Below are 23,458 nucleotides of genomic sequence, written 5' to 3'. Positions count from 1 at the left end.
TATATATATATATATATATATATATATATATATATATAGGCGAGTTCAGGTGCGGCAGTGTCTTACGGTGCAGCGATTTCTTACGGTGTGGCAACACCAATAGTTCAACAAATATGCACCATCAACGTTAGGAAAATACACCACAAAAACAGAGTAAACAGAGCCCTGCATCACCAAACACACACCATTAGGTGTGAGTAAAAACACCATACACTGTTCAGAAATACACAATTGGGGGTGGTGAGTTATATGGTGTATTTTTTTGAGTCTGTTGTGTATTCTGTGATGTTTTATTGCATTTCATTGTGGTGTGTTTTTCTAACACTGTTGGTGCATATTGTTAACACTGTTGGTGTATTCTAAAATTTCGCCGCACCGCCGCACGGGAAGACCCCACCGCATTTGAACTTTATTCTCTCTCTCTCTGAGAGAGAGAGAGAGAGAGAGAATAACAACAACAATAACAATAATAATGACAATAATAATAAATAATAATAACGGAAAAGAGTCAAATAGACCTTTGAACTTTATACGATATTGCAATTAAACATTTGTACTTGTCATTTTGGTGTATCTAAACGACTAAACCCAATAGTCGGTTTACCACCTAGAACAACCGGTCAATTAGGGTTACGGTGAACATTCTGACAAAAATTTCAACGTCTGGCTACCGACAACATTTTCCGTCACCATTGAAGAACAAGCTACCAACTGGTTGTCTTCTCCACCCCTTCTCCACTGGAGAAGGTGACCGGCGGCTGTTGTTGTTTGTTTGTTTGTCTGGTTTTTTTGTTTTTTTTTCTTTTTTTTTTTTCTTTTTTTTTTAATGGCGACAACGGTGGTGGTCAACAACGATAATTTTACGAATAACCTATTGATTACTGATAAATAAAACTTATTTGACTCATTTTGACAAATTCAAATGTCTAATTACACTTTTTTAAAATTCAGATGTTTAATTGCACTTTCATATAACATTATGATTTCATTAAAATCTTATGAACTAAATTACTCACTTCAATAAGTATACACAATGACACAGATTACAGATTTCATTCCCGGTAAAAAGAAAAAATGAAATGCAAGGATCAAGGATGGTACACACAATGACACAAGTGTGAGGTGTAATCTTTTAATTCTCTGGCATTTGCTGGAGTTGTATAGTGGTTGTCATTTAATTATTTTAGCGGGCCAGCCCAACATTTTATTTTATTTTTACTGTCTGATGAGTCGCATACGGCAAATTATGCCTGGACCCGTGTCCACAATTCATTGTGGACACGGGCCCAAAACGACGTCGTTTTTCAAAAAAAAAAACGCGTCATTTAGTTAAAAACAAAATATTCGCGCGTGTTTTGCCGTTAACGCCGTTAACGGCGTTATTTTTTTTTTGGATTATGAATGTACAGTTATGCCGTTATGAATGTACAATTATGCCATTATGAATGTACAGTTATGCAATTATGAAATTATGAACACAGAGTTCTAACATTATGAACTTACAATTATGAACATATATAGTGATAAAATTATGATCATGGAGCTTTAAAATTGTGAATATAGAGCTTCGAAGATTATGAATGTACAGTTATGGAGTTATGAATGTACAGTTATAGAGTTATGAATCTACAGTTATGGAGTTATGAATCTACAGTTATGAGATTATGAATCTACAGTATGGAATTATGAATGTACAGTTATTGATCGAATTATGAACAAAGAGTTCTAACATTATGAACTTACAATTATGAACATATAGTGATAAAATTATGAACATAGAGCTCTAAAATTGTGAACATAAAACTTCGAAAATTATGAATGTACAATTATGGAGTTATGAATGTACAGTTATGGAGTTATGAATGTACAATTATAGAGTTATGAATGTACAGTTATGGAGTTATGAATGTACAATTATTAACATATAGTAATAAAATTATGAACATATACTCCTATAACAAAGTAGTCTGAAATTTTAAAAAAAAACAAAAAAAAAAAGAAGATAACAGTGCCTAACGGCACTGTTACTCGTGTCCAGCAAGCATGCTGGACACGGGTCCAACGCATAACGATTGGTCGCATACCTGACCTCTATGGCTCCACTTTATTTCCAATCGTTATGCTGTGCATCCGTATGCATTGCATCCGGATGCAAAAGCGACGTTGTTTTGACGTCGAACTTAAAAACAAAATAAAAATTCAGAATTACATAATTACACATTCATAATTTCATAACTATACATCCAGAATTACATAACTACATATCCATAATTTCATAACTATAAATCCAGAATTGCATAACTACACATCCATAACTTCATAACTATACATCCAGAATTGCATAACTACCCACATCCATAACTTCATAACTACACATCCAGAATTGCCTAACTATACATCCAAAATTGCCTTACTATACATCCAGAATTTCATAACTAAAAATTCAGAATGAATGAACTAAAAAATGAATAACATAATGTTGTTGCTGTGAATCAAAACTGATTTTTTAAGTAGGATCTGCGTTTAGATGCAAAACGACATCGTTTTTGTATCCGTATGCACCATGCATGGTGCATACAGATACACAACATAATTTGCCCTTTACTTCATTCCATTTTATATCAGAAAAGTTAATGTTTAATACCTAAAAATGTGTTATAAGTTAAATTTAACTTATGAGTTTAGCTAGTAAAAAATCACTAGAAAATTAATTAATTTAAGTTGTTTATAATTAATTGACTTAATATATACTCTCATAAAGAGTCCAACTTGACACCACTAAGCGTATGTTTAGAAACTCGAAAAAGGACTTTCATAAGTTATTTTCTGTGTTGAGTATTGAAAGAAAATAAAATCAATAGAAAATATTTATTATAGTCAGATGTCTTCCTAGATTTTCAGTTGAAAGATATTTTCCGAATTCTTTATTTTTCAATATTTATCTTTTACCTCATCTCTTTCCTACTTTTCAGATTATTTTTACCACCACCACACAACTACACAAATCACCATTAGCACTACCACAACCACCACCTCCACAACCACAACAATCACCACCACCAACACACTACTTATTATTATTATATTATTGTTATTATTATTATAACAAATATATGTATATTATTCTAACTCATAAAATACATTATTTATCTTAGAAGTTTCATTATTATAACATATAAAGTACATTATTCTAACACATAAAATTTAATTGACGTCGTTTTGAACCGTGGTCGGACACATTAGGCTTTCTTGGTTCAAATATGGTTATTGGGCCGATTTTGTATAAGGTATGGCCCAATGGAAAATATTTGGGCTCAAACCTCTTTGTTCCAAAGTTCCCGTCCAATATTGTCTGTAATTTAGCTTGCCAACCCTGCTCGGAACCACAGTCGCCGGAGAATGAGCAGGCGAAATGCTCTCTCTCATCTACGACTCCTCCGTTCATTCTGCCGGAAAGCGACGCCGCCGCCGCCTCCCCTTTTGGATGCATTTAAGTCTTCCTCCCGTGGTGACGATGACCATACTAGACTCCCTGGACTGGTCGCGGACGAGGATCAAAGTGAGTCTCATTCGTTTTCACCCCAAGAGTTCGCTTTTTTGAAGGACTCCTTGCAGGGTAAGTCTACTTCTGATGGTGTTGACGATGTTGCCCTTTCGATTATAAGTGTTCTTAGGGAGAACGGTAGTAGCAGTAATGGCGGGTTGGGGGATAAAACCCAGAAAAGTCTTAGGCAGTTTAGGGAGAAGCTGAACCCGGATTTGGTGGTTAGGGTTTTGAGAGATATTCGGAATGGTGAATTGGGTGTGAAGTTTTTCATGTGGGCAGGTAGGCAGATTGGGTATAGTCATACTGTGGCTGTTTATGATGCTTTAATTGATCTTGTTGTTGTAAGTAGACCCGGTAGCAATATGAATGCGGCTGTGCCTGAGAATTTTCTCCATGATATTATGGATGATGATAAGGAGGTGCTGGGGAAATTGCTTAATGTTTTGGTCCTCAAGTGCTGCCGGAATGGGTTGTGGAATTTGGCGTTGGAAGAGCTAGGGAGGCTCAAGAATTTTGGGTACAAGCCCTCCAGAGTCACATACAATGCCTTAATCCAGGTTTTTCTGCAAGTGGGAAAGTTGGATAGTGCAAATTTGATTTACAGGGAGATGTCGGGGTTGGGGTTTAAGATGGATGTGCATACACTGAATTGCTTTACACGTTCGTTGTGCAAGGGTGGTAAATGGAGTGAAGCCCTTGATTTGATTGAGAAGGAAGGCTTGGTGGCTGATACCGTGACATATACTTCCATGATTTCTGGGCTGTGTGAAGGTTCCTTTTTTGAGGAGGCTATGGATTTTTTGAATAGAATGCGATCTAGTTCATGCGTCCCTAATAGAATAACGTATGAGACTTTACTTTGTGCGTGTTTGAACCAAAGAAAACTGGGTAGGTGTAAGAGAATTCTTAATATGATGATTCTAGAAGGTTGCTGTCCAAGCCGCAAGATATTTAATTCTCTTGTTCATGCTTATTGCAGATCTATGGATTATTCATATGCCTATAAATTACTCAAGAAAATGGACCATTGTGGATGCCAACCTGGTTATGTGGTGTATAACATATTGATAGGAGGTATATGTGGCAATGAAGAATTACCAAGCAAGGAAATGCTAGAATTGGCTGAAAAAATTTATGGGGAAATGCTTGATGGAGGGGTTGTACTGAATAAAGTCAATGTCAGCAATTTTGTCCGTTGTCTTTGTGGGTTCCAAAAATTTGAGGATGCTTTTCATGTAATTCATGAAATGATGAAAAAGGGTTTTATACCCGATGTTAGCACATACTCTAAAGTTATAGGTTTCCTTTGTGATGCCTCGAAAATAGACAAGGCATTCATGCTGTTTCAAGAAATGAAAAAGAATGGACTTGTTCCTGATGTTTATACATATACAATATTAATTGATAGTTTCTGCAAAGCTGGCCTAATTCAACAGGCTCGTAGCTGGTTTGATGAGATGAGAAGTGAGGGCTGTATGCCCAATGTAGTGACTTACACGGCTCTTTTACATGCATACCTCAAACAAAAGAAGATTTCTGAAGCAAATCAGCTCTTTGAATTAATGCTGTCTGAAGGATGTATTCCTAATGTTGTGACCTTTACTGCTTTGATTGATGGCTACTGCAAAGCAGGACATGTAGAGAAGGCCTGCCAGATCTATGCAAAGATGAAGGGAAGCGTTAACGCTTCTGAAGTAGATATGTACTTCAAGACAGATATGGACGGTACTGAAAAGCCAAATCTTGTTACATATGGAGCTTTAGTGGATGGCCTGTGCAAAGCGCATAAGGTAAAAGATGCTCGTGACCTTTTGGATGTGATTTCAGCAGAAGGACAAGAACCAAATATTCATATTTATGATGCACTAATTGATGGGTTTTGCAAGGTAGGAAAGATAGATGAAGCACAGGAAGTATTTTCCAGAATGTTGGATCGAGGATATGATCCAAGTGTTTTTACATACAGCTCTTTTCTTGATAGGCTTTTTAAGGATAAACACTTGGATCTTGCTATAAAAGTTTTGTCTAAAATGCTTGAGAGTTCTTGCTCCCCAAATGTTGTTATCTACACAGAGATGATAGATGGTCTATGTAAAGTTGGAAAGACGGATGAAGCTTACAAGCTTATGTTGATGATGGAAGAGAAGGGTTGTCACCCAAATGTTGTGACTTATACTGCCATGATAGATGGCTTTGGAAAAGCTGGTAAGGTTGAAAAATGCCTTGACCTTATCCAACAAATGAGTTGTAAGGGTTGTGCACCAAATTACATAACGTATGTGGTCACAATCAAGCACTGTTGTTCTGCTGGGCTTCTGGATGAGGCTGTCCAACTACTGCAGGAGATGAAACAAACATATTGGCCAAGACATATGGAAAGCTATCATAAGATTGTTGAAGGCTTCAACCGAGAGTACTTAATCAGTCTTGGCTTATTGGAGGAAATGAGCAATAACAGTTCTATTTCCATTTTTCCAGTGTATAGGATTTTGATTGATAGCTTTCTCAAAGCTGGAAGGCTGGAAGTGGCTGCAGACCTACATAAAGAAATTTCATCATCTTCTTCATTCTCATATCGTGACAAGAATATTTATGCGTCTTTAATTCAGAACCTTTGTCTAAATCTAAAAGTTGATAAAGCATTTGAGTTATATGCGGACATGATAAAGAAAGGTGAAATTCCAGAAATGAGCATCTTTGTTAACCTCATCAAAGGGCTTATATTGGCCAATCAATGGGAGAATGCACTTGAACTCTCTAAGAGTCTGTGTGACATGGTTAGCAACTTCTCACTCCATTTACTATCTAATTGGAGAAATATAATTATTTCATCTTTATTACTATTACTGTTGTGGGTTTTTTTTTTTTGGGTTGTTCAAATATGCTGTTGTTTTCACTTAATATTTTTTTAATTCAGGTTAAAATTATTAAGAGTGACATTATGAACCCGATCCAAAAGAATGAATTGAAACGAAGTAAAAACAGTTTTTGCCTTCCAAACGAGTATAAATGGAACCTTATGATTTTGCTCACAACTAAGATGCCTAAAAGTCCATTTTCTCAAAGTTTAATGTTTTCAATATGCAAAGTTTCTGATAAATGATGTTTTGGTTTTACAGGACAATATATTATAACATTTTCGTGTTTTGCTTCTGAACTTGTGTTTTAATCCTACCTATTTTTCTCCTAAACAGGATATTTGCTGGCTACCTGCTGTCAATAAAATGGATGGAAATTTGTAAAAGTTATCCAGCAATTGTAACGTGGGAACCTTCAACCCAAACACCATTGTCTTGGAATTTTTTTAAAGAAGAATTCCTGTACTTAATTTTCAACTTATAAACATTATATGGTTCCTCCCAACTGTATCCCATGTTTTGAGAAGTGCTCTTAACAGCTGGAGGCATGGTGAATGGTCATGGTCATTCTTATATATAAAACAGAAAGCGGTGCAAATATTAACGATGCCAACGCCACATATCATATCAAGGTTGGTATTTGTATTTTTGTTTACTTGAGTTGTTTCATTGGTGGTTGAGATTAGCCTCAGTGTGTGTATCTCGCAATTTGCATAGGTCTTGTTAGTCACTCGAGTAATTAAGAACCATAGGGAAAGTCTCATTAAACTTGGATTGAAATATGGTTCTTGGATTGGAACTTCTCAACCCCTTTGGCGGTCCTCTTGTTGCAGGTTAAGGTTTTTGGGAATAACGGTATCTAACAAGTTAGCGTAACTTCATACAGTGCTATGCATCATATTGCTTGGAGGGAGCTCCTTTTCAATAAAGAACTTCTAAACTTCTTGGTACCATCTTTCTCTATCTTCCTTTCTGGTCTCGTAATTGGGGTTTATAGCTAAAATAGAATTTATAGATCAGCATGTATTTTTGTGGTTCAGTTGGATCCAGGGCCAATGTCGGGATATATTTACGTGACGAAGTGGAAGAGCTTACAGTATGGAGTCATCTCCCTCGAGTCTCAATTGCCATTCTAGAGAGACTGATATGTCATTAGATACATCCATGAACAAGAAGAACAATCAGAAATCAAAGGGACTCACCATTCATCTCCAATGACACTTTTATTTTCAGGTATTTGTTATTCCTTGTGTTTTCTTCTACTGTCTGAGTTTGTGATAAGTTATCCAATTTTGTTGAAGAAAATCTCAAGATCAAATTACAAGAATAAAGTATAAAGAAATTAATGGTTATTGGCCCCCATGAAATGTTAGAATAAATACAAGTAATATATTATATTATTTACACCCAAACCCAAAAACGAAAAAAATCTTTTGTTATCAATTCCAAAACCATGAGGGTTTGAAAATTGATTTGTAAGTTATTACTATTAAATCCAATTAAATTGTCCTTAATTATAAATTTTAATTATTATTTAGATTTATTATTTTTATAATTTTTATAATTTTTTTTTATCATATTAGAAACCAAATAAGAAACAAATTCATAACAAACAACCTTATCTAATAATTAAATTATCTATATTAAATTAAATATGTAAAACTAATACTGCTGTTTTATGTAAAACAACCTTATCCAATATGGCTATCGTTTGCTTATGGAGTCGAATGATAATGGTCAGTCAAATACTGCTGTTTGGCGCAACATCTGGCAATTAAAAATTCCCCCCACTGTTCAAAATTTCTTATGGCGCTGTTTTCATGGCCTTATTCCTACAAGGTGGCTTTGGCTGCTAAGGGTATGGAGGTGGATGTTTCTTGTTCTTTGTGTAGACAACACCCAGAATCGCTAAGGCATATCCTTTGTGACTGTCTGCAGGTTGCTCCATTATGGCAAGATATCATTGGTTGTCCTCTCCCAAGCTTGGATGACGATTTCACTGCATGGGGCTATCTGGGAGGTTGGCAAATGCTGATAAGGTGTCTGTTTTGAATCGTGTGGCGATCTGTTGGTGCTTAGGGGCGAGAGAGGAATGATATTGTATGGAGACAAAAGGCTTGGCAGCCATTGGCTGTTAGAATGGAGGTGTTTAGAATGGCGAATGATTGGCAGCAGTTAGGTGTGGTGGCCGCTAGTGGAAGAATGGCCTCTCCTCATTTGCATGATATGAATCTCCCAGAAGATATGATCCAAGTTTTTGTAGATGCTGCGCTGTTATGAAGGACGGAAGAGGAGTTTATTTGTCAGCCAAGTCTGGTCCAGTTCGGTGTCTTAATGATGCACATACGGCGGAAGCAATGGCGATTAAAGAGGCTCTATCGTGGGCTAAGGATAGAGGCTATGTGAAAATCGAGGTTTTTTCTGATTGTCAGACTGACCGTGTGTAATTTGCTAAAGGGTTCATTGCCGGATCTCATGATTGCGGGATGCATAATTAACGAGTGCCGCGACCCGGATCTCATGATTGCGTGATGCATCATTAACGAGTGCCGCGACTTTCAACGACACTTTGAGATAGTGTTTTTCCAGTTTATTTCTAGATCAGTGAATAGAGCTGTCCATGCGTTAGTTAGGTTTGCTCGTTCTCATACTAGTTCGCATATTTGGCTTTTTACTATTCCTACACGTATTGGACTTTTGATTTAATGAAATTATTCCTTTTATCCTCAAAAATATGTAAAACTAACACTGAATTTTTAGAAATAATAATCCATATTGAAATGTTGTACCTTTTTATTTATTTTACCTGTAATAATAGTGTAATTTAATTTTATATTTATGTCAAAGAGTTTATAGTTGTTAAATATGGAGCACCACATTCTATGTTAAATTAAATATATAAATATATAAAATATGTTAAATTTGTATAAAATAGAATTTATAGATCGTCAGGATATTTTTACGAAGTGGAAGAGCTTAGTATGGTGGTACGAAGTGGAAGAGCTTATAGTATGGAGACTTTTACGAAGTGGAAGAGCTTATAGTATGGAGTCATCTCTCTTGAGTCTCAGTTGCCATTCATAATTCCTAGAGAGACTGCTATGATACATCCATGAACAAGAAGAACAATCAAACAATCAGAAATCAAAGGGACTCACCATCATTTTCAATGACACTTTCATTTTCAGGTATTTGGTATTTGTGATAAGTTATCCAATTTTGTTCCCGGTGAATATGGTATTGGTATAAGGAGCTTATGGTATTGGTATAAGGAGCTTAAGGGATGTTACTCTATAAAGAGTGACTACAGGCACATTGTTGGAGAATATGAGAATGTATCGAAATGAACAAGGGTGTGTATTTATAAAGTGAGAAGAGAAGTTTGCTACCACGAATATGAACATAATTCCAGGAAAATTTTGTTGGGTGTGTTACAACTTGATTCTTAATTAATTCGTCCCAATACTGATTTTTAATTCTCAAAGCTTAATTGTGTGGAACTGACCATTGACATAAATATTATGGCAGACATATTCCATGCATTTTTTATTATTTCTTTTTAAACTTGAGTAACATATGCATACAGGGGTAGACCCCTCCAAAAAATCAGTACCAAAATAAAAAGTCCTGGACACTTTGATAGATGGGTTTCCTTCTCGAAAATTAAAGTTACGTTCCCCTCATGGAAGACCTTTTTTGGAGAGCTTTTATGTGATATCCTCTCCACTACCAAAAATCTAATTATAAAGAGGGTAGATGTAGACCCAAAATGTCCTATGTGTGGTCTAAGTCATGAAAGTGTTATGCATCCATTTCTACTCCCCACTTTTGATGGTCTAGATTTCTCCTTGTGGTTTACATCTGTCTAGAGCACTATGTTCTATTAGAATGTAGTATCTGTTCATACTTTCTCAACCTACTGAAACACAAAGAGCCAATAACACCTCCACTGAGGCTCGAAATCACAATCTTCCAAATGGAAGTCCAACCCGGATACCATTAGACCACATAGTCCTGGTGAGGATCATATTGTTATGATTGTAGTAGTTCTATATTTCGTATGGAAAGCAAGAAATGCAGTTTTATGGGATGCTTGTTTACCACTGCTAAAAAAGACGTGGTCGATGGCGTGCTCATCTTTACTCGCATGGAGGCAGGTACACGTTCGGCAGGCATCATCTTCTGCAACTCCTGCCGCTCATCATGTTATTGCCCAGCCGAGCTGCTTCTTCGATGCAGGATATTGTCCAGCTACCGGGGACGCGACGTATGGCGCGGTCTTGCTGGCGGCTTCACGTCGGCGTGCAGTGGACGTCTAGCAGGCGGTCTCTCGCCTCTTATGGCTGAGTCCATGGCTTGCAAGGAGGTCCTCTCGTGGCTCAAGGACTGACCGGGGTTCTTTATCTGTTAGTCTCTTCACCGATTGCTCAGAGTTCGCATTAGTTTGTCCACTTGTCAAGATTCCATCTACTCATATGTTGGTTTGGTTATTGATTAGTGTAGAATCATTATGACTATTTAATTATTGCTCTATTAGTTTAGTGCCTAGATCGTCTAATTTACATTCTCAGACTCTAGTTTCAACCACCTTCTCACAGGCTAGCTTCAACCACCTTCTCACAGACTGACTCAATGTACTGGGATCTGTCCCTCCAAACTCGATTGCTTCTTTGATTCAGTAATCTATACTTTTGCTTTTGTTTTCAAAAAAAATTAATGGTTATTAGCCCCCATGAAATGTTAGAATAAATAAAAGTAATATATTATATTACACCCAAACCCAAAAGAAAAAGAAAAAATCTTTTGTTATCAATTCCAAAACCACGAGGGTTTGAAAATTGATTTTAAGTTATAACTATTAAATCCAATTAAATTTTCTTTAATTATAAATTGTAATTATTATTTACATTTATTATTTTTATAATTTTTTATTGGGTTTAGATATATTTTTTTATCATATTAGAAACCAATTAAGAAACAAATTTAGAACAAACAACCTTATGTAATAACTAGATAATAGTAAACTATCTATATTAAATTAAATATGTAAAACTAATACTGAAATTTTAGAAATAATAATCCATATTGAAATGTTGTTCCTTTTTATTTATTTTGTCCGTAATAATAGAGTATTATTTAATTTTATATTTATGTCAAGAGTTTATAGTTGTTAAATATGGATCACTACATTCTATATGAAATTAAATGGGTTAATTACTAAAATGGTCCCTTGACTATAGCGAAATTACCAATTTGATCATTGACTATTTATTTTTAACCAATTAAGTCTCTCAACTTTAAAAAATTTAACCAATTTGGTCCTCCCTCATCCGTTTGTTTGACCGTTAGTCCACTGTTAACTTGGGACCAAATTAATAATTTTGTTATAGTCAAGGGACCATTTTGGTAATTAACTTTAGGAGTGGACAATTCGATTTAGTTTTCTTGAATCGAACTGTACCGAGCCAATTGGTTCGGTAAAAAATAATAATTATAATTTAATTATACAATCATTATAATACCACCACTATCTCCACCATATTCTATATTACTATTAAATGTTAATTAACTTTCAAAAATAAAATTAACAATATATAAAACAAATTAACACTCTGAATGAATATAAGACATGAATATTGATTAATAAATATAACTTAAAAATAAATTATATTTTAAAATTTTCAGGGCACCTGAGGGTGAAACGAAACATATATATACACTTGTTATATAAAAAGTAACCAGTTAGATTTAAGTCAATTGAGATTCAAATAGGACACCCCTTTAAAGGGTAGTTGGGATATTGTTATCCTTTCTGTGTTCTCCCTCCATTTTATATGGTAGAAACATAAAATGGAGGATCTAGAACACAGGAATTCTTCAGATTCAGATGGAGCTCATATTCATGATCTTCCTGATGAAGTTTTGCTCTTAATTTTGCGCAGATTAGAAGATGCCAAATCCCTATGTAGATGCTACCTTGTTTCCAAACGCTTCGCCTCCCTTATTCCTCATATCCACAATGTTATCTTCTCCATTCCCGATCCAGATTCATCGCCAATTAATTCCTATTCCAATCCTTCCATTTCAGATAATAATGGTGAAACACAAAAGAATTTCCCCAAGAATGTATTAAACTTGCTTTCCAAGCCCTTCCATTATCTCCGGCAGATCACCGGCGGCCCGTCATTGCCGTCGCCTTCCTCTACCCCGGCGTTTAACTCTGTCGCGTTCGTCAATGGGATTCGGTTCTTGAAGAAATTCAGGGAAATCCAACGGCTTGAAATCCAGACGCCATGTTTCCACGCTCAAGATCCATCTCTGTTGAAATGGGAGGCTGGGCTTGGGAAAGACTCCATTTTCTGCGTCAGCCTCTTCTCGTCCTCCTCCTCCTCCGACAACGACGACTTTTCCGACGAACTTCTAGCGGAGAACGGCGGAGGCGATCTGAATAATCCCGAAGCATTCGCCTTAACGAACGAGATGCTGAGAGACCGAGTGGAAATAGCGTACCAGTGTTTCATGGAGGCGCTGTGGAGGCGCCACGTTCTCCGGCACGTCGTCGCGGACCACCACAAAACGCTGGAGGAGGCGAGATTCACAGATCAGAAGGGAAACGGGAAAGTTTACTTGAGGAAAGAACAGGTGGCCAATCTGCAGGACTTGAGGGCTAAAGAACCGGTGGATTTGAGGGCTGCCGAGGCGGGGTACATGAAGGTGTGGCATGTTTCGGAGGTGCAAACGCCGAAAACGGGGCGGGTGATGAGAGGGGTAACGGCGGTGTTGATCGGGGTTTCAGAGGACGACGACGAAGAAAGTGGCGGCGGTGGCGGTGATGGGTGCATGGAGGAGGTTTTTAAAGAAGATGAAGTTTTGGGTGAGGCTTTAAGGATGATTTATGAAAGTATAAGAGATGATGCTCTTGCTGTTACCTTGGATCTCAATATTCCTCATTAAATCATGCATGTTGTTTCATAATACCTTATAAACTCAGGTGGTATTCTTCTGTACAATCCATGTATATTGTGAATACTAAATCAATAAGGTTTATTTTATTGGTGAAACTTTATAAAAACTTTTGTGACTTAGTTATATCTTTTTTTTTTGAATGCTAGTATCTGATCATAGTTACTTTCTCAACCTACTGAAGCACGAAGAGCTAACACCTCTATTGAGGCTCAAACTCATAACCTCTCATATGAGAGTCTAATCTGTTTGCCACCCAGCACAATGTGCTTGGCTGACTTGGTTATATCTAAACTTTAGTAATTTTATATCAATCAAAATTTTCAATCAAGGAGGCTTTTGATTCTAGTAAATTGGTTATATATATTTGTATACATGGATCCTACTTCGTACTTCGAAGCTACCTTAAAATAACTTATATTTTTTTTTATATTTTATTTAAATAAATAATTTTAAAAAAATTAAAATAGTTTACATGGTATTTATGTATACAAAGAAAATTATACGTAAAAATCACATCAACATAACCTGCAATAACAAGTACGGAATAATTTACAGGTAAAAATGTTAAAATTGCATTTTTTTAAAAATATTTATAAGGTTAATATGAAACTTTTTGTAGTTCAAGAGTGGTATTGATTTTTTTTTTTTTTAAAATACTTCGGGAGTTTATTTGACATTCTCCAAAAAAATAAAAAAGGCATGAAATATTTATTGTCTATTGAGCAATGCTTAAATCGTGGACTAGAGTTCACGTAATAATGTAGACCCTTGATACAAGTTCATTTTAATGTATTACGGAGTACATGCTTATTTTAATTTTTAATAGACTACAAATTAATTTATAGTACTGATGGAGAAATACACCAACTTCAAAAGAGTATCTTCGGTAATCGCATATGAATTTGTACTCGGCCGAACCCTAATTGGTTCGACCCGTATACATAAGCTTCTCAACCACATACTTACCTTGCTACCCGACCACATGAAACTGCGAAATCTGCTTCTTTGATTAGATCGAACATGAATAACCTTTAATTCTACCTTATTACTTTCCAAAGCAAAATCTGTTGTCACATCACTGCATGTAGACTAATAGCTCCACGGTTGACACATTACGTGATGAGAACAGTCGTTGAATTCCCATGCCACACGTGGCTAACATGTCGGAGGCCCAACATGTGTTCTTTCCTTTTTTTTTTTTTTTTTTTTTTTTTTTTTTTTTTTCCTATATAAGGATCATTAAGTGCACGTTGAGGGAGACTTTTGGACCAATTTGCATATAAAAAGAGGACCAGACCAAGCCGATCAGAAATGATTAAATCCCATCAAATCCCATCAGATATTGCACAATATATGACCCGAAATAGACAGTACAGTCGAATAAGTTACATCAAGTACACTAATTAAACTTGCAATACACTTAAAACGAACATGTAATTTATTAAAAATGAACATATATTATGAGGGAAAATGACATTTTTTCTTCCTGTGTTGTTTACTAATAGCACATTTCCCCCCTGTGTTGTTTATGTAACCACTTTATCCCCCACAATTGTTTTTGAAGTGGCTATTTTTCCCCTCTCCATTAAGTAAGTGTTAGGGCTGTTAAATATGGGGGTAAAAATGACATTTCACTTCTTATTATTATTATTATTATTATTATTATTATTATTATTATTATTATTATTATTATTATTATTATTATTATTATTATTAAGTCCCACCCAAGGCCCTAATATACTGCAGTACTCCACGCCTAAAATGCACAGTTATATTGCAAGCCAAATTCATTAATAATAATAATAATAATAATAATAATAATAATAATAAGTGAAATGCCATTTTTACCCTCATATTTAACATCCCTAATCCTTATTTAACGGAGAGGAGGTAAAATAGCCACTTCAAAAACAATTGAGGGAATAAAGTGGTTACATAAACAACACAAGAGAAAAATGTGCTATTAGTAAATAATACAGGGGAAAAAATGTCATTTTTCCTATTATGATTCATTTGTAATACGAATTTCGAGATACACGATATAATTTATCTAGATTTGGGCCGGGTAAAAATGCAGTAAAATGACAAGCCCACACCATGCTAAGCCTAAGGGTTAGAATTAGTGAATTACACCAAAAAAGGAATAGTAATTAACTAATTTACTGAGTTAAAAACTTATATAAAGTGAAAAAAAGAAAGAGACGACGAAGAGGAAGAAGAAGCGATCAAGTTGAGTCCAAGTAGGCATCGTCTATCACGTCTCCTTTTCCTTTTCAATTAAACAATAACCCAAGAAACCTCCTTACCCCATCATTCTCTTTCCCTTGTCATCAAATTCCAAGAACACAAGAAAACAGAATCACAATCCCTTTGGGTTGATAAGAAAAATTGAATATATAACTTGTTACTTTCTGCTTGTTTTTTAAATTCAAATTAAGCTCTTTTTTTCTATTTTTAGTATTTTTCTAGTTTATTGTTGATAATTTGAGCTGGGCATTGACGGGGACAGTGATTCTCCTCTTTGCAGGTAAGTTTTTTTTAAAAAAAAAAAAAATCAATTTCCCTTTTTATTCTATATGTGTTTGTTTTGAATTCAATTTTGTCGATTTTGGTTGTTTTCTGGGAATTTTGGGTAGAAGAGCTTGTTTTTGCAGTTAATTTTGTATTGCAAGGATGGATAGTTTAGTTTGGTTTAGCGAGGTTTGAGGATGAAATGTTTATGGGGGGAGGTTGAGGCTTTTAGTAATAGTTTCTGCTTAGAATTTGTGTTTTTGGTATTGGGATTTTGGTAAAGATTGTTTCTTCTACTAGAAAATTAAAGGAAGTAAAAGAGCTCAACCCTTATTTGTTGAAATTCTTCCCATGTTCATGGAGGATGGTACAAGAAGAGATAATATGAAATGTGGGTCTTCCCACACATTTGGATAACTCAGAGATTTTGGATTGTTCTGAAACATTGAGGGAGAAGGTTAATGAGAAGGAACAGAAAAAAGGATTTGTTTGGAAATTAGAAAATCAAGAGGGTTGGTATTGGGTGGGATGAGATGAAGAACTATATAGATTTTGATTTCATTATGCATTTATAGTAAATCAGAGTTTCCCCTTATGGTTATTTTTCTCTTGGGCAGTTTGGAAACCCAAGTAGAATGCTTGTTGGGTTGTAGACCTTGTAGCTCCTTATAAATAGTTTCTGTATAATGTTGAATTATATTTTCTCAATTAGTAAGTTTTGAAGGAATTCTAGTAGAATGATGTTTTTGATACTTCTTTTTCATCCCAGCAACATGGCTTAATTACCTCCTGTACACGGAATGGACAGGCCGTGCTTGCTTAACATCAACATATATAAATGATGTTTAGCGGGTCAAAAGCTGCTCATGGCCTTAACATATTTAGATGGAAATGGCGTGGTGAATCATCTTTAACTACAGGCTTACTAGATGATGTGCCTCCTGAAATCGAGTTGTCCGACTATCACAGAGCGCCAAGTGCTGGTAGTGAAAGCCCGTCTGGTCTTCTTAATGGTGAGAGCTTCAGTGTTGAACCGATTGCTGATCTAGACCTGTTCTTTGAGAGGCTTTACAGCTACCACTGTGAGAAAGGGCTATGGTGCATTATCATCAAGTGGATTTTTGAGCTTTTGGGACTGGCTTTCACCACATTCTTCTCTGCATTTTTCTTATTAATTGTTGATTGGAATGGGCTTCGCAATGCAAAGTGTGGGATGGATGCTGTAGAATCTGGAATTAAGCCTTGCGATCTATCTAAGGAAGCTCTTCATCAGCATCCATTGACACCTTTTACGGTTTCTAAAGCTATTGTTGTTGGTTACCTTGGAATCTTTTCCATATACTGGATCTTTTGCTTCTTAAGATTCTTTGCACAGCTGAAGGACACCTTAAAAATTCGGGACTTTTACTACAACAGGTATATAGTATTATGTAATTCTTCGTCAAAGCCAAAAATAGTGAGAATTCTCTGTTTTGTTTTTTCCCTCTCTTCTATTAGTTGTAAAATATTGGATTTTATATGATGTCGTACTACTTTCCGCCTATCAAAGGGTTGGGAATCCTCTTTGTTGTGGCTAGCTAACTTAGCCATGCTTTATATTTTGCAGTCTCCATGTCACAGATAATGAAATACATACCATGCCATGGGCATCGATTCTTGAAAAAATTGTTCAATTACAGAATTCGCAACAACTATGTGTGGTCAAAGATCTTTCAATTCAGGATGTGGTTATGCGATTGATGCGGAAGGAAAATTATTTGATTGGAATGGTCAACAAAGGAGTGCTTGCATTCCCTATTTCTCCATGGGTACCTGGTGTTGGTCCTGTCAAATTTTCTTTGAGTGGTCTCCAATATCGTCTGATGCTAACAAAGACCCTAGAGTGGACACTTAATTGGTGTATACTGCAGAGCATGTTTGATAGGTATGTTAGCATATAATCCAAAATCATACTGAAGTAAAAGGCGAGAGTGACCAGCCTTTAATTTTCAATAATTGAAACTCACTATAATTCAAGTAATATGCATTTATAATTGAATTCAGAAGCTGACTATGCTCATGTAGCTCCACACGATAACCCATTGTCACTCTCTTTCTCTATCTACTTTATCGCAAACTTAAACACTTCTATCTGTATTGCTCTTGGAGTTGTTGTGGAAGACTATATTGTTTATCTGGTTCTGTGAGTTAGGCGTGTAACTGTGTAAGTAGATGATCTATCATGCAGGGTGAAAGTGTGATAATGGTTTTGGATTAATACATATATGAGTTAGGCATATGGGGGTGTTTGGTAAATAATTGTTAGTTGATTGGGTTAGTTGGTTTGACTAGTTGATAGCATTAGCTGATTGTAGAAAGATGTTTGGTAAATTAATTGTTTACATGCAAAATGACTTTGGCCCTATTTGGTAAATGGTTGTTAGCTGATTGGGTTAATTAGAGGGTATAACTAGTTGATAACATTAGCTGATTGTAGAAAGGTGTTTGGTAAATTAGCTGTTAGCTGATAGTTGATAGCTGTTTGGTATAATTTCTTTTCTGAAAAAGCTAAATGAAAAGTTGCTTTGAGCAGCTTTTTGAATTTTAGCATTTTGGAGTTACAAAAAGCTAATTAACCAAACACTTATATTGATTTTTTAACCAAGTCAAATAGCTAATAGTGGTCAAATAAGCCAAAATTGGCCTATAGGCTAATTATTTTACCAAACAGGGCCTTTCTCAAAAAGCTGATTGAAAAAGTTGCTTTGAGTAGCTTTTTGAATTTTTAGCGGTTTGGAGCAATAAGCTGTTACAAAAAGCTAATTAATTAAACACTCATATTGACTGTTTAACCAAGTCAAACAGCTAATAGTGGTCAAACAAGCCAAAATTGGTTGATAAGCTAACTATATTACCAAATAGGGCCATAATTTGAATGATGCATCCTCCGGGATGGATGTAGTGATATATTGTTCTTCTACGATAGCAGTAATCTCATCTGAAAAGAATATGTTGAAGAGAATTCAAGCATCGGACATTTGAGTTATCTGCATAGAGTTTGCTCATTACTAGTTACTAGAACTGCTAAAATTAAGTTATTAGTGAAAGTTTTCTTTGTAGCTTAACTGAATGCTTTTGCTTCTGCAGGAATTATTGTGTAAGAAGGGACTTTGTGTCCGATCCTAAAACATTAAAGAAAAGGCTTATGATTGTTGGAATTGCAATGCTTTTTCTTTCCCCATTTCTTGTCATATTCATGCTGGTGTATCTCTTCTTGAGGCATGCTGAACAGTTCTACAATCATCCAAGTACAGCGTCATCCCGTAGGTGGTCAACTCTAGCAAAGTGGATGGTTAGGGAATACAACGAGGTACCTTCTCCTTTTCATATAATCTTGATATACTGAATTTGCTGAAAGTCTGTGTTGAATTTGAAAGATCCAAATGCCTGGCAGGTGGAGAATAACAACCACCTGCTAGTTAGGTGGAAGTAGAGATGAAGAATTAAGGAATGAGAAAATATATATTGTGTGAAAGTGAATAGAAAGTTTATATATAGGAAAGTTTAGAAAGGGGAATACACAGCCCTATAAATACATGCTAGAAGACTTTTAATAAAGAAATAAGTTTCCATATGACTACTTACTCAAATCCCTATAAATCTCAAAGCGGCCTAATATATATAGGTTCCATATTACTTGTACATTCCATAATAGTCTAAAACTACATTGGCTAAATTTTTTTGGTTAGACCACGAGGTGTCCTAAGCAGGCTCTAATTGTAGGAGGCACCTCTAAGCCTGTACCATACTCAGACTAATTCTCGTTCGCACTGGGCTGACCCAATTAAGGGGCAAAGTGCTGGCCAGATTGGTTTTTCCATACAAGAGGGGTTTGAACTCCCAACCTCTCTTAATGCAGAAGAGTGCATGGCCACTCATGCCAACCAAGCTGGTTATATTGGCTAAATTTGTTCCTTCATTCCAACTAACTCATCCGCCCCGCCCCCCTACATGGAGCTGTTTTTTCTGTCTTGATTGGAGGCGGCCTTCTCTTGACAATTGTGTTTCCTTAAAGTGAGGGAAATTCAATTACTGGACTAATAGTTTCAAAGATTCTTTTTGATAATTTAAGTATTTAACATCTCCTTATTGGACAAATTGCATTTCTTTCTGTGTAACCCTTTCCTTGACCGTTGTGTTATTCATGCAATGTTTTATATTACAATTTACAAGCATATCTTGCAGTTTTCTGTAATGTCTTTAATCTTCAACATCTTCTACCAATCCTTGTTGAATGTCCCCCCAATCCTCATTATAATTTTCTCTTACACTCCTAAAACTAATGGACCCACTATTACATTTTGAATGGGTAAACTGTAAACAAACCAAATCTCTTTACTTATCCAAAGAAGAATAAAATCAAAATCAAACCAAATCTATGTTATTTTTCAGATCATTGGGCCTACTTATTACCAAGTTTAAGGTATGTTTTATATGATTAACAATACAAAAGCTATGTTTTTACCTCAATAGCATGCCAAGTCAGCCTAGACATAAATGGGTTGGTCATTATCTTGATCTCAGTTCTCTCCCTTTCCTATTTCTACTTCACTTATGCTTTCTTGTTTGCCATCGTTTTGTTTCAGGTTGACCACTTATTTAGGCACAGGATAAACAGCAGTATAGTACATGCATCTGATTATCTGAAGCAATTCCCCTCTCCTATTATATCACTGATTGCGAAGTTCATCTCTTTTGTTTCTGGTGGTTTTGCTGCTGTTCTTATAATCATTGCTTTCCTAGATGAATCTCTGCTGGAAGGCCATGTATTATTCCCCTTTCTTTAATAAATAAAATTTTAATTAAAAACTTGTTAATTTAACCATTTGATAGTCTATTCATCATGGAATTTGTTATGAACCTTACAGATATTTGGTCGCAACTTGTTATGGTATGGAGCGGTTTTTGGAGCAATCACTGCTATTAGTCGGGCTGCAATAACAGATGAACTTCTTGTCCTTAATCCACATGAGGCGATGTCGCTTGTAGTCCAACACACGCATTATATGCCCAAGCGATGGCGAGGGAAAGAACATACTGAGGGTGTCCGGTTGGAGTTTGAAACTCTATTTCAGGTGCTTATTTGGCCGATGAGCTTGCTTATGATCTTTTTCTAATGTCTTGATTTTTTCCAATCTTGGAAGTTGGCCCTTAATTGTTACTTTATTGGTATAATAATCATTATAGTTGTTTTTCTTTTCGCTCATTTTGTTGGCAATTTTGATTGATTTACCCTACTTTAGAGGTTTGGTTAATATGAATAAACAAGTCTTCGCTTGTTATCGCTTTGCTTATCTTTAGGGTTTAGGCTCTGATACCATGTGAAAGTGTGAAGGGTTTCATCTATTTCTCATAAAAGACTGTACAGAATACAATAATTTATACAGGACAAGCTATAACCTAATGGGCCCACTATAATGGGCCTAGGGTTTCAACACCCTTCCTAACTTTTAGCAGTGGAACTGATTTTGCTAGTTTCTGGATTTCTTTCGTTTGTTATGATATGATTGACCCGCTATGCAGTATACTGGTATGATGTTGCTGGAAGAGATGGCTTCGATCTTTGTTACGCCTTACCTACTTCTATTTGTCGTTCCAAAGGTAATTGCGTATGAATTTTAATTATAGTTCTCGTGTGATGCTACTTGAGAAATCTTTAGATGATGATTCTTCGGGTTGAGCAGCTGTTTGGTGTTGCAGAGAGTGGATGCTATTCTGCAGTTCATTACGGATTTCACGGTAGATGTCGAGGGTGTTGGCCATGTTTGCAGGTTTCGTTTTGTACCGTCTCTTATAATTTGCCACTCATCCTCCCGTTTAATATTTGTACTGTTTTCTTATTATTATGTTCCTCGCAGCTTTAGTGCCTTTGATTTTAGGAACCATGGCAATAGCAAATATGGTTCGCCCTTTAATGCTCCCCGCGCCCAGAGGAGTTCCCAGGGGAAAATGGAAAAATCGTTCTTGAGGTCCGATTTTCGACATTTTCCAATGTTATCAAATCAATCCTTTTCGTTTCGTTGCTTAGTTGGGCGTTTTACGATTGCGTTGTTTCTTAATGCATATGCAGCTTTCATACTAGCTACCTCTCCCCGGAGCCCAACGCTGATGGGAAAGAATTCCTTTCGAGATTGAAAGCCTTCCGAGAACAGAAGCTGCGTGGGCAGGAAATCAGACCTGCGTATCCAACCGGACCAACCTCGAGATTTCAACCGTGGAATCTCAACTTTAGAGGCTCGAGTGACAGGAATCCCTATTTCTCGAGGGAGATGAACATCGATAACTTGGGGGGCAGGTATCAGGTGGACTCGATGTGGCTGATGGCGGGAGAACAGAGAAGTTATCCTTATATTCTCGACTGGTATTATACCTCGTGTCCTCACGACATGACCGATGGTGCGGGACCCACTCAACGTGATCAGTTTGATGCGGGTGAGGAAAGCCTTGAAGATGTTTGGAAGCGATCCGATTCATCGCAAAACAAATTAGGCGACGAGAATTGGGGGCACACATTCGACGATAGAACACAAAGCCACCTCGATGCTTCAACGTCCGCTCCTCTCTTCCGGGAAAGCAGCGTCCTGCAGCAACACGACAACAACAACATGGCACATTCCCCAAAGCGGGACTGGTGGGCTAGAAGTAGACCGCAAGTTCGGGATCCCCAGACGAGCTTTCTCGAGCCTTCTTCCGCTTTCTTCAACCGCGGTGGTACTCAGGCAAGCTTTCTCGAACCTCCTCCTTTCATTAACCGTGGCCCTCAGACAAGCTTTCTCGAGCCTACTTCTTCCACCCACCATCCTCAGACAAGCTTTCTCGAGCCGTCAACTCTCAACCGCCATCCCCAGGCGAGCTTCGTTGAGCCCCCGACGACCTCCGACCGATATCCTCCTCGAGATAATTATGATACCTCCTCTGACAGAAGTGTAGATGAACAGGAAAACCTGGATTTGAGGAACTCGAATAGGTTGTTGACACGAACGTTCTTCATGGATGAATCGGGGGGAGACTTTAACCTTCCTTTCGATGATATTTATGGAAGGCGTTCGGCAAGCTCCAGTAGGAGGAGCTCAGATGATGCTGCAGATCTCGTGTGATTGCGTGGCGTGGCTTTTCGTTTTTCTAACAGGAAGTGGAACGTTCTTTCCTGTACATAAAATTAGTTTAAAGGCTCTTTGGGTTGATTATTTGGACAGTGATTTAGATGCCCAGTTCAGTCTCTAATCCTCTGATAAAGTAAACACGTACTATAAATTTGATTGATTATCATTGTGGTCAGGTCCAATGAAATATTTGTACATAATTCAAGTTCGAATTCATAAACGTTAGTTCATTCAATGATAGCTGGTAGTTAGTATTTGAATGATGATTGACAACATTGCATCATTATCTTGTTGTTCCCAAAAAAGATTGGGTCTCCAACCCAAGGGCCTCCCACGCTCTGACTTGACAGAACATTTGGGGGGATGAGGCTAGACTTTTACTTACTGTGCATAAGGAGCTCCCTCACTTTGAGATGTTGCTCTCAGCTCGTGAG

At 36.6% G+C, this 23,458-nt stretch overlaps 4 protein-coding genes across 5 annotated transcripts; all 4 read left to right on the top strand.

Moving 5' to 3' along the window:
* The first annotated feature begins 3,354 nt into the window (after nucleotides 1-3,354).
* Nucleotides 3,355-7,574, top strand: LOC109185870 (pentatricopeptide repeat-containing protein At1g06710, mitochondrial). The gene is made up of 4 exons (XM_019335832.1): nucleotides 3,355-6,324; nucleotides 6,742-7,037; nucleotides 7,239-7,352; nucleotides 7,446-7,574. The coding sequence occupies exons 1-2, from the start codon at nucleotides 3,400-3,402 to the stop codon at nucleotides 6,787-6,789; spliced, it is 2,973 nt and encodes a 990-aa protein (XP_019191377.1). The 5' UTR covers nucleotides 3,355-3,399; the 3' UTR covers nucleotides 6,790-7,037; nucleotides 7,239-7,352; nucleotides 7,446-7,574.
* A 1,877-nt stretch (nucleotides 7,575-9,451) lies between these two features.
* LOC109185873 lies at nucleotides 9,452-11,000 on the top strand. Its single transcript, XM_019335837.1, has 2 exons — nucleotides 9,452-9,593; nucleotides 10,450-11,000. The coding sequence occupies exons 1-2, from the start codon at nucleotides 9,518-9,520 to the stop codon at nucleotides 10,722-10,724; spliced, it is 351 nt and encodes a 116-aa protein (XP_019191382.1). The 5' UTR covers nucleotides 9,452-9,517; the 3' UTR covers nucleotides 10,725-11,000.
* Nucleotides 11,001-12,058: 1,058 nt separating this feature from the next.
* Nucleotides 12,059-13,496, top strand: LOC109185872 (F-box protein At1g30200-like). 2 transcript variants are annotated; one of them, XM_019335836.1, is made up of 2 exons: nucleotides 12,059-13,138; nucleotides 13,177-13,336. In XM_019335836.1, the coding sequence occupies exons 1-2, from the start codon at nucleotides 12,256-12,258 to the stop codon at nucleotides 13,236-13,238; spliced, it is 945 nt and encodes a 314-aa protein (XP_019191381.1). In that variant the 5' UTR covers nucleotides 12,059-12,255; the 3' UTR covers nucleotides 13,239-13,336. The 2 variants fall into 2 exon arrangements, with proteins under 2 accessions (XP_019191381.1, XP_019191380.1); XM_019335835.1 differs by having other exon boundaries at nucleotides 12,064-13,496.
* A 2,096-nt stretch (nucleotides 13,497-15,592) lies between these two features.
* LOC109185871 (autophagy-related protein 9) lies at nucleotides 15,593-23,285 on the top strand. The gene is made up of 11 exons (XM_019335833.1): nucleotides 15,593-15,611; nucleotides 15,830-15,898; nucleotides 16,652-17,298; nucleotides 17,489-17,806; nucleotides 19,009-19,231; nucleotides 20,508-20,687; nucleotides 20,790-20,996; nucleotides 21,445-21,522; nucleotides 21,622-21,692; nucleotides 21,780-21,890; nucleotides 21,992-23,285. The coding sequence occupies exons 3-11, from the start codon at nucleotides 16,721-16,723 to the stop codon at nucleotides 23,016-23,018; spliced, it is 2,793 nt and encodes a 930-aa protein (XP_019191378.1). The 5' UTR covers nucleotides 15,593-15,611; nucleotides 15,830-15,898; nucleotides 16,652-16,720; the 3' UTR covers nucleotides 23,019-23,285.
* The last annotated feature ends 173 nt before the right edge of the window (nucleotides 23,286-23,458 follow it).

The sequence above is a fragment of the Ipomoea nil genome, unplaced genomic scaffold (genome assembly GCF_001879475.1).
Source record: "Ipomoea nil cultivar Tokyo-kokei standard unplaced genomic scaffold, Asagao_1.1 scaffold1361, whole genome shotgun sequence".
Taxonomy (NCBI): domain Eukaryota; kingdom Viridiplantae; phylum Streptophyta; class Magnoliopsida; order Solanales; family Convolvulaceae; genus Ipomoea; species Ipomoea nil.
This window is presented reverse-complemented; position numbering and strand designations above follow the sequence as displayed.

Coding starts and splice junctions, on each gene's coding strand:
- LOC109185870 (XM_019335832.1), top strand. CDS start 3,400: ATGAGCAGGCGAAATGCTCTCTCTCATCTACGACTCCTCCGTTCATTC. Junction 6,325..6,741: donor CTAAGAGTCTGTGTGACATG/GTTAGCAACTTC, acceptor TCTCCTAAACAG/GATATTTGCTGGCTACCTGC.
- LOC109185873 (XM_019335837.1), top strand. CDS start 9,518: ATGAACAAGAAGAACAATCAAACAATCAGAAATCAAAGGGACTCACCA. Junction 9,594..10,449: donor AATGACACTTTCATTTTCAG/GTATTTGGTATT, acceptor TTATGATTGTAG/TAGTTCTATATTTCGTATGG.
- LOC109185872 (XM_019335835.1), top strand. CDS start 12,256: ATGGAGGATCTAGAACACAGGAATTCTTCAGATTCAGATGGAGCTCAT.
- LOC109185871 (XM_019335833.1), top strand. CDS start 16,721: ATGATGTTTAGCGGGTCAAAAGCTGCTCATGGCCTTAACATATTTAGA. Junction 21,523..21,621: donor TTCTATTTGTCGTTCCAAAG/GTAATTGCGTAT, acceptor TTGGTGTTGCAG/AGAGTGGATGCTATTCTGCA. Junction 21,891..21,991: donor ATGGAAAAATCGTTCTTGAG/GTCCGATTTTCG, acceptor ATGCATATGCAG/CTTTCATACTAGCTACCTCT.